At 44.2% G+C, this 17199-nt stretch overlaps 1 protein-coding gene across 1 annotated transcript in view; it reads right to left on the minus strand.

The window, feature by feature from the left end:
- The window catches only part of LOC106601686 (uncharacterized protein C16orf52 homolog B), a 32520-nt gene extending 17105 nt beyond the window's left edge, over positions 1–15415 (minus strand). Inside the window, exon 1 of the mRNA XM_045715501.1 lies at positions 14355–15415. Coding sequence (XP_045571457.1) covers positions 14355–14460 — 106 coding nt within the window. The 5' untranslated portion in view covers positions 14461–15415. The remainder of the gene's footprint in view (positions 1–14354) is intronic.
- Between the last annotated feature and the right edge of the window lie 1784 nt (positions 15416–17199).

Below are 17199 nucleotides of genomic sequence, written 5' to 3' on the forward strand. Positions count from 1 at the left end.
TGCTTCTTCTTGTGTATTTTACTTTTGGGTTTGTACACCAGCTTTAAACAGATAAATACTATATTTTCTGTTATGGAAAATATAGTATTTCACAGCGATTTAGATGGTACAATGATTCTCTACAGTATACTTGCTTGTTTTGTCACAAACTGAAATTAGGCGAACTATTCAAATTTTTGCAACAAGGAAATGGTGTTACAAGTTCTGCATAGTGTATCTTTAATTCTGAGCATATATTTAACCGTTTTTGGAAAACGTGGTCACATAAAAACCTGAGGGAGATTTTACAGTAATTCCATTACCAAAGTATCCATCTGCACAGTTCTTACATTAAATTTGTTTTTGTAAAAAAAAAAGTGGGAATTGTTAAAAGTAGTCCTTGTGCATAGAGCTCTATTGTTTGTTAAACTTTGAAAATCAATGGTTTTTGTTTGGCATACATTTTAAAGTGAAAAGACTGAGACAAAGTGTAATTCCGTTACTGTGGAATTCCCCCCACCTTTAATCTGTCTGTGAATCAATGCCTGCTAGGGGCTCCTCTCTGCAGCCTACAGGGCCCAATTATGTCAGAGGAGGCTGAGGCTGTCGCTCTGTCACACACACAAGGACACACATACATGCACGTCTCCCACACACACACACACTGCAACAGATTGTAATGGTTCTTCTCACACACATGTGCACATACACACAGCAACAGATACATAATTATCCACTCCCAGGCACGTACACACACTGCATCCGGATGTTTGTCTTGACACCTCAGCATTCCCTGTATAAGGTTTCAGTTCATTAAGAAGTAGAGTCTTTGAATAAGTCTAAAATGCTGCAGGCTAACGTGACAGCAGTTTGCATCGCTACTATATATTTCATCTCACTTCTCCCATCAGACATAGTACAGTATTTCTCCCTTTTATTTATCTACCAAACACACAACTTCCTGTCCTCCCTCTTCCTCTTTTCCTACTTAACTTTCTCACTTTAAATTGAAGAGGCTTCTTTCTCTCCCTCCCTCTCTCCAGTTGAGTTCCTTCCCTGATCTTGAAGTCAGTCAGTAAGTATGCACATCTGTTGGTCTGGAACACGGAGGAGAGGAGATAATATCTAGCCTATGGCGGAGAGCCTACTGGAGCCATCTATCACTGATCAGACACACACTGAGGATTTATAGCCTCTGGACTGAGCCATGATGACGTCTGCCTGAGATAGACTAGCTCATGAGCACGCACACACACACACACACACACACACACACACACACACACACACTCTCTCTCTGATCAGACCACTGAGAACCATAGGAGAGACACTAAATCCGTGTGCGTTGGTCTTCATGGAGATTTCTACCTGAGTAAGCATAACGGTATCATATTATGCATGAAAGGTTTAGGTGGGAGGAACCTGTAGTCTTTTTCATGAAAGGTGGGCTCGGTTATGAAGAGTGGGTTTTACTACCACCTTCACCATAATCTTACCAGGTAGGCTATCGACAATACGTTCTCTTCTACAACAACTTGGAAAGACATGGTAGAAAAGATGATACAATACATATTGGTGGTCCAATGGTGGAGATGCTGAAAGACAGATTGGCCTGGGAATCTCCTCTTGTACTGGGGCAGGGCGGGTCTCCTCTCCTCTGGTATCCCACAGCGAGCCAAACAGTCCACTGGCCATCAGTCCAGAGGAAATCCTGTCCCCTTTATAACAGCTAGCAGGCCAGCACAACACTGCCTCTACAATAACAAGCAAACACAGCCTCAACCCTTCCCTAACCACACGTACAAACACTATGTAGGCCTAATGCTCCTCGGCTGGAGAATGCTTTCATGTGCTAGAACAATAGAGAACATTTTAGAGATTCTAGAATCAACATATTCTAGCTCTGGATATTGTAAAATAGGCTACATCCAAGAATTACAACATTCTAGAAGGCCATTATTTCCTTGCCTTGTGCAGTCTGCACTGGGGCCGACGTGTTCTTCTGTCAACCGGAAGAAGTCGGAGCTACTCAGCCTTTAGACTAAAGAAAGAAGGAGGTCGGAGCGAGGCAGACTAAAATGGCACCTGGAACGCCCACCAGAGCACTAGAGCTTACCCAGGAGCCTATTTCTGAAGTGAAGTAGGCCATATGTTCCTGCCTGGGTACTGTAACCTTGAACCTGTCTGAGGACGGGAAGTGTGTGTGTGTGTGTGTGTGTGTGTGAGAGTGTGTGGAACATCAGCGGGCTCTGATAGCACTAATAGTCTTGTTTTATGGCCATTTCCCCCTGGATCCTCCAGCCTCCTGATGATTCACTAGCTCTCAGTGGAATTCCTTACAACAGGCAGGCACGGCATGGCACACACACCACTGGACACGACACACACACGCCATGCAAAAACAGGGTACTCTGACACAAATTACACAAACGTACACACACACACTCCGTGAGACTACACATCTGGATAAATAAACCTGGAATCTAAAATGAAAAGTGTGAGCAACGGAGCGACGCCTCATTTCCCCCCAGTCCACCGCAGAGCAGAGCTGGTGAAGGGTACAGCAAGACCCACCACTGCTGCTGTGTACAGACAGACATCCAGATATACACACTGAGAAGAACAACCAGTAACACACTGTCCCACGCAGTAATAGAGCCTCGTCACACAGATACTGACAGTCCCCATAAAAACAATATTAACAGTTGTAATCTCCATGGATCCCCATGTCTCTATCTAACCGCCTCCCATGTGCCTCCCCTCTATTCTCTCTGTATTCACACAGCTCAAATCTGTTCCTCTTCTCCGGTGTTCCCTCCCATGTGCCTCTCCTCTATTCTCTCTGTATTCACACAGCTCAAATCTGTTCCTCTTCTCCGGTGTTCCCTCCCATGTGCCTCCCCTCTATTCTCTCTGTATTCACACAGCTTAAATCTGTTCCTCTTCTCCGGTGTTCCCTCCCTGTGCGTTCACTCTTCCCTGCCATGTCTGTTTTTTCACCATCTTCTGTTTCTCTCTGCCTCTCTGTGTCCCTGCATGTGTTCTACTGATCCCCGTCCCCTCCCTCTGTATTCTCTCCATCCTGATGTCTCACTGTTTATCAAAGCTTCTCTCTATGTTCATTCCTTCTTTCCCTCCATCCGTATTCACTCTTCTTTGAGTGAGATCACTGTTTCTCACCCCCCCTCTCTATCTCCATTAGATTACTGCTTCTCGCCCAGTCTGTGTCTAAACGAGAGGAAATGAGGGCTGTGTGAGTTGGTCCTGAGCATGGCAATGCTGTCATTAGTGTAGGTGCAGAGAGGTGTTAGCTACTGTTAGCCAGACAGCAGGCAGCACTGGAGGGATGAGTGGAGCAGGAGGCCTCTAAACTCTGCTGGGTGGAAGTATGGAGGTGGAGGTGGCAGGCAGCCACCGCAGGTTTTAACAGCCCGGCCGTTCTTGTACTTACATCACAGGGCTGCAGGGGAAGGTAGACTGTAGTGTTGACTGTCCCCAGACACACACACAAGTAGACTACACACACCCACACACACAAATTCAGACTACATAGCCACACACACAGGTAAAGACACGCATACATACATACAAACATTCATTCCAGAGACGTATACTACCAGGTGGCGTGGCGAGAATCTGTCTCCGCACCATGCGCTCTCACCACTGGTGTCCCCCAGGGCTCTGTTCTAGGCCCTCTCCTATTCTCGCTATACACCAAGTCACTTGGCTCTGTCATATCCTCACATGGTCTCTCCTATCATTGCTATGCAGACGACACACAATTAATCTTCTCCTTTCCCCCTTCTGATAACCAGGCGGTGAATCGCATCTCTGCATGTCTGTCAGACATATCAGTGTGGATGACGGATCACCAGCTCAAGCTGAACCTCGGCAAGACGGAGCTGCTCTTCCTCCCGGGGAAGGACTGCCCGTTCCATGATCTCGCCATCACGGTTGACAACTCCCTTGTGTCCTCCTCCCAGAGTGCTAAGAACCTTGGCGTGATCCTGGACAACACCCTGTCGTTCTCCACTAACATCAAGATGGTGACCCGATCCTGTAGGTTCATGCTCTACAACATTCGCAGAGTACGACCCTGCCTCACACAGGAAGCGGCGCAGGTCCTAATCCAGGCACTTGTCATCTCCCGTCTGGATTACTGCAACTCGCTGTTGGCTGGACTCCCTGCCTGTGCCATTAAACCCCTACAACTCATCCAGAACGCCGCAGCCCGTCTGGTGTTCAACCTTCCCAAGTTCTCTCACGTCACCCCGCTCCTCCGCTCTCTCCACTGGCTTCCAGTTGAAGCTCGCATCCGCTACAAGACCATGGTGATTGCCTACGGAGCTGTGAAGGGAACGGCACCTCCATACCTTCAGGCTCTGATCAGGCCCTACACCCAAACAAGGGCACTGCGTTCATCCACCACTGGCCTGCTGGCCCCCCTACCTCTGAGGAAGCACAGTTCCCGCTCAGCCCAGTCAAAACTGTTCGCTGCTCTGGCACCCAAATGGTGGAACAAGCTCCCTCACGATGCCAGGACAGCGGAGTCAATCACCACCTTCCGGAGACACCTGAAACCCCACCTCTTTAAGGAATACCTAGGATAGGATAAAGTAATCCTTCTAACCCCCCCCCCTTAAAAGATTTAGATGCACTATTGTAAAGTGGTTGTTCCACTGGATATCATAAGGTGAATGCACCATTTTGTAAGTCGCTCTGGATAAGAGCGTCTGCTAAATGACTTAAATGTAAATGTAATGTAAAATGTATACAAACAACACACACACAAACTGGCTTGCATATTCAATACCCGTACACAAACAAACACTACATACAGTCTTCAAAGATGGACTTCAAAAGGTAGGAAAACACATAGCCACGGTCTGAAGGTAGTTACCACTGCATACGTTTTCCAAACAACGTTTCCAGAAGACAAGTGTCTTCATATTCGTTCCATGACAGAAGGACAGACGCTTACACACACAGTTTTACTTAACACAACAACATAAAAGCGCTTGTTAAGGGAGAGGGCAGGAAGCTGGTAGTATACTTTTCAACAGCGAAGCACTTCTTTCTCCCCCTAGTCCCTCATGCCCTGACCATGTACTAAAACAGGATGCCGCCCAGTCAGTGCAGACAAAGATGGTGGAGGAGGATTCTGCTCTCTGGTACAGCTGGTACAGAGAAACAGGTGATGTTATTGTGGCTGTGTCCCAGCTTGGCTGTTGATAATAGCATGGCCACCTCCAACTGGCTCTTTCAATCTCTCTACACTCCCCTGCAACTCTTCCCTGGACAGGGTGTTGAAAATGTGTTCTCAGTTAACCTATCTGGTAAAGGGTTAATGATCAAATATTAACTTGCTACATTCACACATACAGCCTACAGTATGCCCACTGTAACTGTGCTTGCTCTACTAAAACAAGGCTAACCAAGACAGTTATCCAAACCTTATGCCCAATAGCACGCAAGGAAGCAACAGGGATGCTTTGACTGTACAAGGACGAGGACAAATTAAGAGCTATTTCCAGATATTTCCATTTTCAATGGTACGGCTTTGTTTAAACAACAAAAACTATTTCCTCAATTGTACCTCAGCATAAAGGTTGTTTCGTCCAACGATCAGAACAGAACATTTTCACAGCAGTGGGAGGGCTTGGCACCGCTTGCTGGCTTTGCCATTTAGAAGTAGACCAGAAATCACTCTAAAAACAGCCACCGACACGACCTATCACTGAGAGAGACAATCAGCCGTCCATGTCAACACACCGATGAATAGAACAGAAGAGGGAAAGTGTGAGAGACAGAGCGGGAGAGAGATAAGAGAGATAAATCATTTTCTCCCTTCGCAGCTGTAACACACATACACAAACACAGAATTTATACAAGCCATGACGGCCTTGCTGCCTGTTCTCTTTCCTGAAATTGTCACGACTATCACCTTGTGGTCTTCTACTATGGTGGACTTCTCCTCCACTGTGTTTTCAGGGTGATGCTGTAGCCCTCGGTTATAGGCATGGACTTGTGGAATGTCGGTGTTAATCCAATGTCTTTATGCCTCTTAGAATCTCTGAGCAGCGTGAAAATACAGAGAGAATCAGAAAAATGTTCAAATCTGTTGTCTTATCAATATATGTTGGTGTGTTCGTATCACCAAAAGTAGCACTCAAATCTTGCCATGAAAAGAGGACTTGGGCGGGAGTATAGAGTAAACTGTTTCACTTTAGTTTCACTAATATCCCTTTCACATAGGATTTACAGTATGTTGCATGTAATTGTTTTGCCATGTTTACATGACCCCCTTTCAAACTGGCCCATTTTTACCACATTCTTGCCGGCATAAGCCTTTTACATGTATATATCCCTAGCGCATGCCGGGACAGGTGACGAGTGAGAGTAGGGATGTGCAGATGTGTGTGGGCGTCTATTTGAATAAAATAGCTGTCATCTAACAAAAAAATGTTTATTGCACATAAGAGTTAGTAGGTGCCTGTACAGTGACTTCAGAAAGTATTCATACCCCTTGACTTATTCTACATTGTTGTGTTACAGCCTGAATTCAAAATGGATTTTAAAAAATCTCACCCATCTACACACAATACCCCATAATGTCAAAGTGAAAACATGTTTTTAGACATTTCTGCAAATGTATTGAAAGTGAAATACAAAAATATCTAATTTAGTTAAGTATTCAACCCCTGAGTAAATACATGATAGAATCAACTTTGGCAGCAATTACAGCTGTGAGTCTGCATCACATCCGGGCGTGATTGGGAGTCCCATAGGGCAGCGCCCAATTGGCCCAGCATTGTCTGGGTTTGGCCGGGGTAGGCCGTCATTGTAAATAAGAATTTGTTCTTAACTGACTTGCCTAGTTAAATAAAGGATAGCGGATGATTTAATGCTTTGCTAAATTCCATGTCTGCATCTTTGTGCTACGCTAAGAGAAACAAACTGAAGCAATATTCACATTGGTCACACAATGTCTTACAACCAATAATACATTCAGTCTCATAAATTACTTTCAGATGACTTAATCAAAAGCAGAGGCTGAAGACTGATGATAGAGCTCTTTGCTTGTTTCTGTTTTTTATGTTCAAATCTTTCTACTATAGCAATGTTGTTTGGGGGCAAATAGCGCATAGCCTATTAGTTACCTGTACAGGCATTACAGAAGTGAGGCTGTGTTAGGCCAATTATGCCAGTATAAATTGAGAACAGAAGAAGAAAAATTACAAAACAAACTGCATTTGTATGTTTGCTTTCCCTTCATCCCAAAATAAATCAGCCCAACAAATAACATTATCACTTCCATTAATGTGCTTGCTGGGAGTGTAAGATCTACAATTACCTCCCAAATTGTGGTGAGCAATTAGGCTAACCACTATGTATACAAACACATCACAATCAAACCATGATGACAGAGGGAAATTTTTGTGATGCGTCACAAAGGCCAACCCTGACAAAAATACTTGTTCTGCGATCCATTAAAAGGCTGCCAATGTGCTGGCAATTTTCTTCTCTATATTGAGTTACTTCTATAATGAATTGGACTGATAACACCTAACACCCGCAGCCTGTCACAAAACCAGGAGGGTATGATGAGAAGCACAGGACACCAAACACAGGCTTTGTGACTGTAAATCCCTGGGTGAGAAAAGCTAAGCCTGGTGCTAGCCTTCAGAGACGGGATGTTAAGAACGGTCTTTCCATCTCATAAACAGAGCCCAACAAAAGACCCACCATCATCATCAAAGAAGCAACAGGGGAAACTGGGGAGAGGAAGTGAGAACAGGGGGAGACATGAGAGGATGGTCGTTTGCACCGCTCTACTAAAACCAGCAGCCAAACCAAAACAAGCCCTTTTGGCCAATTGCAGCCTGAGTTGCACCTTGGAAAGTCTAATAAATTGTCCAGAATTAAAACATTATATAATTGGAATCGGTTATGACATTGTTTTCCCTATATTCATTTAGCAGTGGTGGCCCACCACTGTTAATTATTGCCACCACTGCAAAAAATGTTGTTGTTTATAATCAATATCGGCTGAGACTCGCTTTTAAATGGATAGTCGTTGGCTCAATGACTGAAAGTCTATGGGAACAGCTTGCATGTCATTGCCCTAACGCTACCCTTGCCACCACTGCTGAACAGAAATCCAAGGGGAAACACTAAGATGTGTGGTTTGCAATGCATGCAACCCTACACTCACCAGCACTTTGCTGTGGTAGGCTAATTGCAGGTGTGACCGTTATCAACAAAGCAGGAGTGAGGCAGATGGCACAGTCTACCAGGAATAGGTTACTGAGGCCATTGCTGAGTAGGCATACTGAAGCAACTCAGCATGCTTTCTAATTACATGTAATTACAATGTTATTTACTGTCGAACATGAGTTAGCTACTCTTCATTTCCAGTAAGGGTGTCAATATCGTCAAGTCGTTTTTGAAGACAAAACATGAATGTTATTGTCATAGAAGGCTTATATGAGTTGATGTGTGAGAGTGTGTGTGGACACTGTCTAATTGAAAGATAAAGACAGTGAACACACATCAAAATCAGTGTTTTGAAAACATCCATCCCTTTTCTTCTTAGAAAATAGGGCAATGAAAACAAATAGCTTCTGCTGCAGCAGCTGAAAGGTTACATTGGTTTCACATTGGTGCATGAACCCTTCCTGACCCAGTTCCTACTATAAGCCGTCATCATCGTGGGTGGAGACAAAGAAGAACATCAGCCTATTAATGGCATGTGGATATGTTTTGAGGCTTGTCAACAGAAAAAGACCAACTGGCATTCGGGAGGCCAGCAGGAAGCCTGTATTCAAGACTTGTAACAGTTGATCAAGTCTGTCGATTGACCTACAGGATTGATCTTGAAGTGGTCATTGACGTGGCCAATTGCTCTGATGACAGATCTATCTACTAAATAAACAACCGCTGCTAAGAAATTACTGGTTAGTGCTTCTTGGTCTTGCAAATATGAAATCATTACAACACTAACCTTACGTAATACATGGGAACAAGTGTAGTAGAGAATATAACATATCAAATCATTTCTCTGTGTCCCCAATATATCAGCAAAAACATTATATAGGCCTAAAATAATATCTACATGTGATATATAAATGATATGTTTATTATGCATCACTATTTTGGATTAGTAGCCCAGTGTTTCAAATCACAGAGGAACATATGTTCACTTGGCTACGCATGCCTCTCTCTAATATCAATATGCCTCATCCATTACTGTCCTGGTTAGTGATTACTGTCTTATTTCACTGTAGAGCCTCTAGCCCTGCTCAATATGCCTTAACCAACCATTTTGTTCCACCTCCTACATATGTGATGACATCACCTGGTTTAAACGTCTCTAGAGACTATATCTCTCTCATCATTACTCAATGCCTAGGTTTACCTCCAATGTACTCACAACCTACCTTACCTTTGTCTGTACACTATGCCTTGAATCTATGCTATCGTGCCCAGAAACCTGCACCTTTTACTCTCTGTTCCGAACGTGCTAGACGGCCAGTACGTATAGCCTTTAGCCGTACCCTTATCCTACTTCTCCTCTGGTGATGTAGAGGTTAATCCAGGTCCTGCAGTGCCTAGCTCCACTCCCACTCCCCAGGTGCTCTCATTTGTTGACTTTTGTAATCGAAAAAGCCTTGGTTTCATGCATGTTAACATTAGAAGCCTACTCCCCAAGTTTGTTTTACTCACTGCTTTAGCAAACTCTGCCAACCCGGATGTCTTAGTCGTGTCTGAATCCTGGCTCAAGAAAACCACCAAAAACCCTGAAATCTCCATCTCTAACTATAACATTTTCCGCCAAGATAGAACTTCCAAAGGGGGCGGTGTTGCAATCTACTGCAAAGATAGTAATACAGAACTCTGCAGGCTATCCAAGTCTGTACCCAAACAATTCAAGCTTCTACTTCTAAAAATTCACCTTTCCAGAAACAAGTCTCTCACTGTTGCCGCTTGCTATAGACCACCCTCTGCCCCCAGCTGTGCCCTCGACACCATATGTGAATTGATTGCCCCCCCATCTATCATCTGAGCTCGTGCTACTAGGTGACCTAAACTGGGACATGCTTAACACCCTGACCATTCTACAATCTAAGCTTGATGCCCTCAATCTCACACAAATTATCAATGAACCTACCAGGTACAACCCCAAATCTGTATACACGGGCACCCTCATAGATATCATCCTAACTAACTCGCCTCCAAATACACCTCTGCTGTTTTCAATCAAGATCTCAGCGATCACTGCCTCATTGCCTGCATCCGTAATCGGTCTGCAACCAAAACGACCACCCCTCATCACTGTCAAACGCTCCCTAAAACACTTCAATAAGCATTTCTCTACGGCTGGCCATGCTTTCCACCTGGCTACCCCTACCCCGGTCAACTGCCCGGCACCCTCCACAGCAACCCGCCAAAGCCCCCACCATTTCTCCTTCACCCAAATCCAGATAGCTGATGTTCTGAAAGAGCTGCAAAATCTGGACCCCTACAAATCAGCCGGGCTAGACAATCTGGACCCTCTCTTTCTAAAATGATCTGCCGAAATTGTTGCAACCCCTATTACTAGACTGTTTAACCTCTCTTTCGTATCGTCTGAGATTCCCAAAGATTGTAAAACTGCCGCGGTCATCCCTCTCTTCAAAGGGGGTGACACTAGACCCAAACTGCTACAGACCTATATCTATCGTACCCTGTCTTTCTAAGGTCTTCGATAGCCAAGTTAACAAACAGATTACCGACCATTTCGAATCCCACCGTACATTCTCCGCTATGCAATCTGGTTTCAGAACTGGTCATGGGTGCACCTCAGCCATGCTCAAGGTCCTAAACGACATCATAACCACCATCGATAAGAGACATTACTGTGCAGCCCTATTCATCGACTGGCCAAGGCTTTCGACTCTGTCAATCACCACATTCTTATTGGCAGACTCAACAGCCTTGGTTTCTCAAATGATTGCCTCGCCTGGTTTACCAACTACCTCTCTGATAGAGTTCAGTGTGTCAAATCGGAGGGCCTGTTGTCCGGACCTCTGGCAGTCTCTATAGGGGTGCCACAGGGTTAAATTCTCGGGCCGACTCTCTTCTCTATATACATCAATGATGTCGCTTTGCTGCTGGTGATTCTTTGATCCACCTCTACGCAGATGACACCATTCTGTATACTTCTGGCCCCTTTTTGGACACTGTGTTAACCTCTTACATCTAGACGTTCCGCTAGCGGAACACCTGCTCCAATATCCAATGATGGGCGTGGCGCGAAATACAAATTCCTCTAAAATCCGAAAACTTCCATTTTTCAAACATATGACTATTTTACAGCATTTTAAAGACAAGACTCTCGTTAATCTAACCACACTGTCCGATTTCAAAAAGGCTTTACAACGAAAGCAAAACAGTAGATTATGTCAGCAGAGTACCCAGCCAGAAATAATCAGACACCCATTTTTCAAGCTAGCATATAATGTCACAAAAACCCAGAAGACAGCTAAATGCAGCACTAACCTTTGATGATCTTCATCAGATGACAACCCTAGGACATTATGTTATACAATGCATGCATGTTTTTTTCAATCAAGTTCATATTTATATCAAAAACCAGCTTTTTTACATTAGCATGTGACGTTCAGAACTAGCATACCCCCCGCAAACATCCGGTGAATTTACTAAATTACTCACGATAAACGTTCACCAAAAACATAACAATTATTTTAAGAATTATAGATACAGAACTCCTCTATGCACTCGATATGTCCAATTTTAAAATAGCTTTCGGTGAAAGCACATTTTGCAATATTCTCAGTAGATAGCCCAGCCATCACGGCTAGCCATTTAGACACCGACCAAGTTTAGCCCTGATCAAACTCCGATTTACTATTACAAAAGTTTCATTACCTTTGTTGTCTTCGTCAGAATGCACTCCCAGGACTGCTACTTCAATAACAAATGTTGGTTTGGTTCAAAATAATCCATCGTTATATCCAAATTGCGGCGTTTTGTTCGTGCGTTCCAAGACACTATCCGAAATGGTAAATCAGGGTCGCGAGCATGGCGCAATTCGTGACAAAAGATTTCTAAATATTCCATTACCGTACTTCGAAGCATGTCAACCGCTGTTTAAAATCCATTTTTATGCCATTTTTCTCGTAGAAAAGCGATAATATTCAGACCGGGAATCTCCGTTTAGCTAAACAGAGGAAAGAAAACAAAGCTTTCGGTCGACGTGGGCACGAGCCTGAGTCTCACAGTACTGTAACCAGCCACTATCCAAACGCGCTACTTTGTTTCAGCCAGAGCCTGCAAAGCCACGATTCAGCATTTTGCCGCCTTCTGAGAGCCGTAGAAAGTGTCACGTAAGAGCAGAGATCCCCTGTAATAGATAGAGATAATCAACAAGGCCAAGAAATGGTCAGACAGGGTACTTCCTGTACAGAATCTTCTCAGGTTTTGGCCTGCCAAATGAGTTCTGTTATACTCAGACACCATTCAAACAGTTTTAGAAACTTTGGAGTGTTTTCTATCCAAAGCTAATAATTATATGCATATTCTAGTTTCTGGGCAGGAGTACTAATCAGATTAAATCGGGTACGTTTTTTATCCGTCCGTGAAAATACTGCCCCCTAGCCATAACAGGTTAACCGAAAAGCTATTTTAAAAGCTGACATAGCGATTGCATAAAGGAGTTCTGTATCTATCATTCTTAAAATAATTGTTATGTTTTTTGTGAACGTTTATCGTGAGTAATTTAGTAAATTCACCGGAAGTGTTCGGTGGGAATGCTAGTTCTGAACGTCACATGCTAATGTAAAAAGCTGGTTTTTGATATAAATATGAACGTGATTGAACAAAACATGCATGTATTGTATAACATAATGTCCTAGGAGTGTCATCTGATGAAGATCATCAAAGGTTAGTGCTGCATTTAGCTGTGGTTTTGGTTTTTGTGACATTATATGCTAGTTTGAAAAATGGGTGTGTGATTATTTCTGGCTGGGTACTCTCCTGACATAATCTAATGTTTTGCTTTCGTTGTAAAGCCTTTTTGAAATCGGACATTGTGGTTAGATAAAGGAGAGTCTTGTCTTTAAAATGGTGTAAAATAGTCATATGTTTGAAAAATTGAAGTTTTGGGATTTTTGAGGAGTTTGTAATTCGCGCCACGCCCTATCATTGGATATTGGAGCGGTGTTCCGTGAGCGGAACATCTGGATGTAAGAGGTTTTAACTAACCTCCAGACGAGCTTCAATGCCATACAACTCTCCTTCCGTGGCCTCCAACTGCTGTTAAATGCAAGTAAAACTAAATGCATGCTATTCAATCGATCACTGCCCGCACCTGCCCGCCCGTCCAGCATCACTACTCTGGACAGCTCTGACTTAGAATACGTGGACAACTACAAATACCTGGGTGTCTGGTTAGACTGTAAACTCTCCTTCCAGACTCACATTAAGCATCTCCAATCCAAAATTAAATCTAGAATCGGCTCCCTATATCGCAACAAAGCATCCTTCACTCATGCTGCCAAACATACCCTCGTAAAACTGACCATCCTACCGAACATCGACTTTAGCGATGTCATCTATAACATAGACTCCAACACGCAACTCAACAAATTGTATGCAGTCTATCACAGTGCCATCCGTTTTGTCACCAAAGCCCCATACACTACCCACCACTGCGACCTGTATGCTCTCGTTGGTTGGCCCTCGCTTCATACTCGTCGCCAAACCCACTGGCTACAGGTTATGTACAAGTCTCTGCTAGGTAAAGTCCCACCTTATCTCAGCTCACTGGTCACCATAGCAGCACCCACTCGTAGCACGCGCTCCAGCAGGTATATCTCACTGGTCACCCCCAAAGCCAATTCCTCCTTTGGTCGCCTTTCCTTCCAGTTCTCTGCTGCCAATGACTGGAACGAACTGCAAAAATCACTGAAGCTGGAGACTCATATCTCCCTCACCAGCTTTAAGCACCAGCTATCAGAGCAGCTCACAGATCACTGCAGCTGTACATAGTCCATCTGTAAACAGCCCATCTATCTACCTCATCCCCATACTGTATTTATTTATCTTGCTCCTTTGCACCCCAGTATCTCTACTTGCACATTCATCTTCTGCACATCTACCATTCCTGTGTTAAATTGCTATATTGTAATTACTTCGCCACCATGGCCTATTTATTGCCTTAGCTTACCTCATTTGGGAAAAGCTTCAATGAATGCATAACGTATAGCCCTACAATCTGCAAAGGGGAATCATTCTATCAGTGATGCTGTAACATTAAAAGGAAAATACAGTGGTCAATGTCAAAGATAAGAGTTAAATAATTCACCAATTACCTGCAGATTCGCCTGTGTTGATCCAGTCGGGGTTTGCAATGCTTGCGATTGCAAAGATATCCGCTGCCAGAAACAAACATCCTGATATAATTGTTAATTTATCCATATTTGCAGTCAAGTCTGTGCGCTTTAAATTAGCAGATATGAAAGACGTGGCTTAGAGTTCCAGGTAAGACCAAGGAGTTTAAACCTCAGAGATACCGTTTTTAGATATATGTTTACGTTAGATAGTTATCAGTCCACCTCACCCCCTTCAAATGAGATTCAACTGGTTTGGAGGTTCAGCCTGTCATTATTCCTTTGGACATGGCAGCAACAGCAAATCAACAAACCTTCATTCAGCTTACATATGGCTAAAAACGGAAGAAAAAAAAAATCACATCTCAAACGACCATCTTTTCGCCCCGAATCTTCCTCCGATAAAGCAAAAGGAGGTCGCGCAGCGTCAGGGCCCAGGTCTCCAGTCGCTGGTGTTCTCGCTCGGATCTGCACGGTAGCAGCAGCAGCATTTGGTTATTGAGACTAGCATGATAGCTAGCTATTTCCCACATTCGAACTCCGTGTGCCGAACAACAACCCAGAGAGGGTGCTTGACGGCCGAACCCCCATTTGAAGAAGTACTTTAAACCATTTTACGAACAAAACTCCGTCAGACAGAGGTACTAAATAATCTAATAATGCTGTGCCTTCAGTATGTCCTTGTTTTCAGCGAAGCTCTAAGGCTAGCTAGCCCTTCAGGAAAACGAGAACCCATCCTCCCTCTTGCTTATTCATGCCCCCTTCTTCTCCGCTGCTGGAATAGCATCCGTAGTGTAAATAGTCCGCTAGCTAGCAAGCTCTGGTGCCGACATAGCGAAGTAGGAACCAAGGCAGCTCAAGCAGGGTCGGCGGCTTTCGCATAATCTTTATATGGAAATACGATATTATTAAAGCCGCTAGGAAAGGTTGTGATTATGCTTTCCCTGATTAGCCCACTAGCTTGGCCCCATATCAACCGAACACCGTCCCTCACGCAGTGCGTTCCACAGACACAACAGCCCACTCACTCACTCACACACACACACACACACACACACACAGGGGGCATTCGCTATCGTCTCGCGAGATCGCTGCGTGAGAGACGTTTCAGACAGATGGGACCATGCAGAGGGGGTAGATGAGACCACTGATTTAGAAGGACATGACATTCATCAAATCGTTTATTATTCTCATCAGAGGAAGAAGTAACGCATTTTCTTTTAACACCCAAAGGCTCCTTATCCCATGTTTGAGTAAGTGTCCATTCTACCAGATAAAAGTGGTCCCCAATATAGGAGTGATGAGGGGGAACAACTACAATCTGAAATGTTTGTATGATTACCTTTTTATGACACATTTTTGCCAACAAAAGCATTTGTAGATGCCTTAGTTTATTCTCACTGACACATGCTGTAGTTAAGGTCAAAGCTGATCTATTAAGTGAGTGTGCCAGATAGCAGTACTTTGCTGGTCAGCGCTTTCCACTATTTCCATTAGAGCAGCAAAGCAATCAGCAGAACGTAACCACCCACCCACTCAACACAGCAGTCTCAGCAATGTGAGTCTTCACACTGGGCACAGTCAGTTTAACGTCTAGTTTTGATGCACGTTAGGTTGAGTTGTTAACTAACAGTGAATTCAATGTGAAATCAACCAAAAATGTCACCCTGTCATTGAATTTAGGTTAAAAGTAGGGTGAACAATACCTTTAAGTTGATGACTTTTTGCAAATCCAATCAGTTTTCCACAACATCATTACATTTTTTGGTTAAAATAACATGGAAACAACTTTGATTTAACCAGTTTTTACCCAATGTGTTTCTGCTTTGGAGAGAATATATAGATCACCCAGTTCTCATAAACTCAGCAAAAAAAGAAACGTCCTCTCACTGTCAACTGCGTTTATTTTCAGCAAACTTAACATGTGTAAATATTTGTATGAACATAAGATTCAACAACTGAGACAAACTGAACAAGTTCCACAGACATGTAACAGAACTGGAATAATGTGTCCCTGAACAAAGGGGGGGTCAAAATCAAAAGTAACAGTCAGTATCTGGTGTGGCCACTAGCTGCATTAAGTACTGCAGTGCATCTCCTCCTCATGGACTGCACCAGATTTGCCAGTTCTTGCTGTGAGATGTTTCCCCAATCTTCCACCAAGGCACCTGCAAGTTCCCGGACATTTCTGGGGGGAATGGCCCTAGCCCTCACCCTCCGATCCAACAGGTCCCAGATGTGCTAAATGGGATTGAGATCCGGGTTCTTCACTGGCCATGGCAAAACACTGACATTCCTGTCTTGCAGGAAATCACGCACAGAAAGAGCAGTATGGCTGGTGGCATTGTCATGCTGGAGGGTCATGTCAAGATGAGCCTGCAGGAAGGGTACCACATGAGGGAGGAGGATGTCTTCCCTGTAACGCACAGCGTTGAGATTGCCTGCAATGACAACAAGCTCAGTCCGATGATGCTGTGACACACTGCCCCAGACCATGACGGACCCTCCACCTCCAAATCGATCCCGCTCCAGAGTACAGGCCTCAGTGTAATGCTCATTCCTTTGACGATAAACGCGAATCCGACCATCACCCCTGGTGAGACAAAACCGTGACTCGTCAGTGAAGAGCACTTTTTGCCAGTCCTGTCTGGTCCAGCGACGGTGGGTTTGTGCCCATAGGTGAGGACCTGCCTTACAACAGGCCTACAAGCCACCAGTCCAGCCTCTCTCAGCCTATTGCGGACAGTCTGAGCACTGATGGAGGGATTGTGCGTTCCTGGTGTAACTCGGGCAGTTGTTGTTGCCATCCTGTACCTGTCCCGCAGGT

The sequence above is a fragment of the Salmo salar genome, chromosome ssa03 (genome assembly GCF_905237065.1).
Source record: "Salmo salar chromosome ssa03, Ssal_v3.1, whole genome shotgun sequence".
Lineage (NCBI taxonomy): Eukaryota > Metazoa > Chordata > Actinopteri > Salmoniformes > Salmonidae > Salmo > Salmo salar.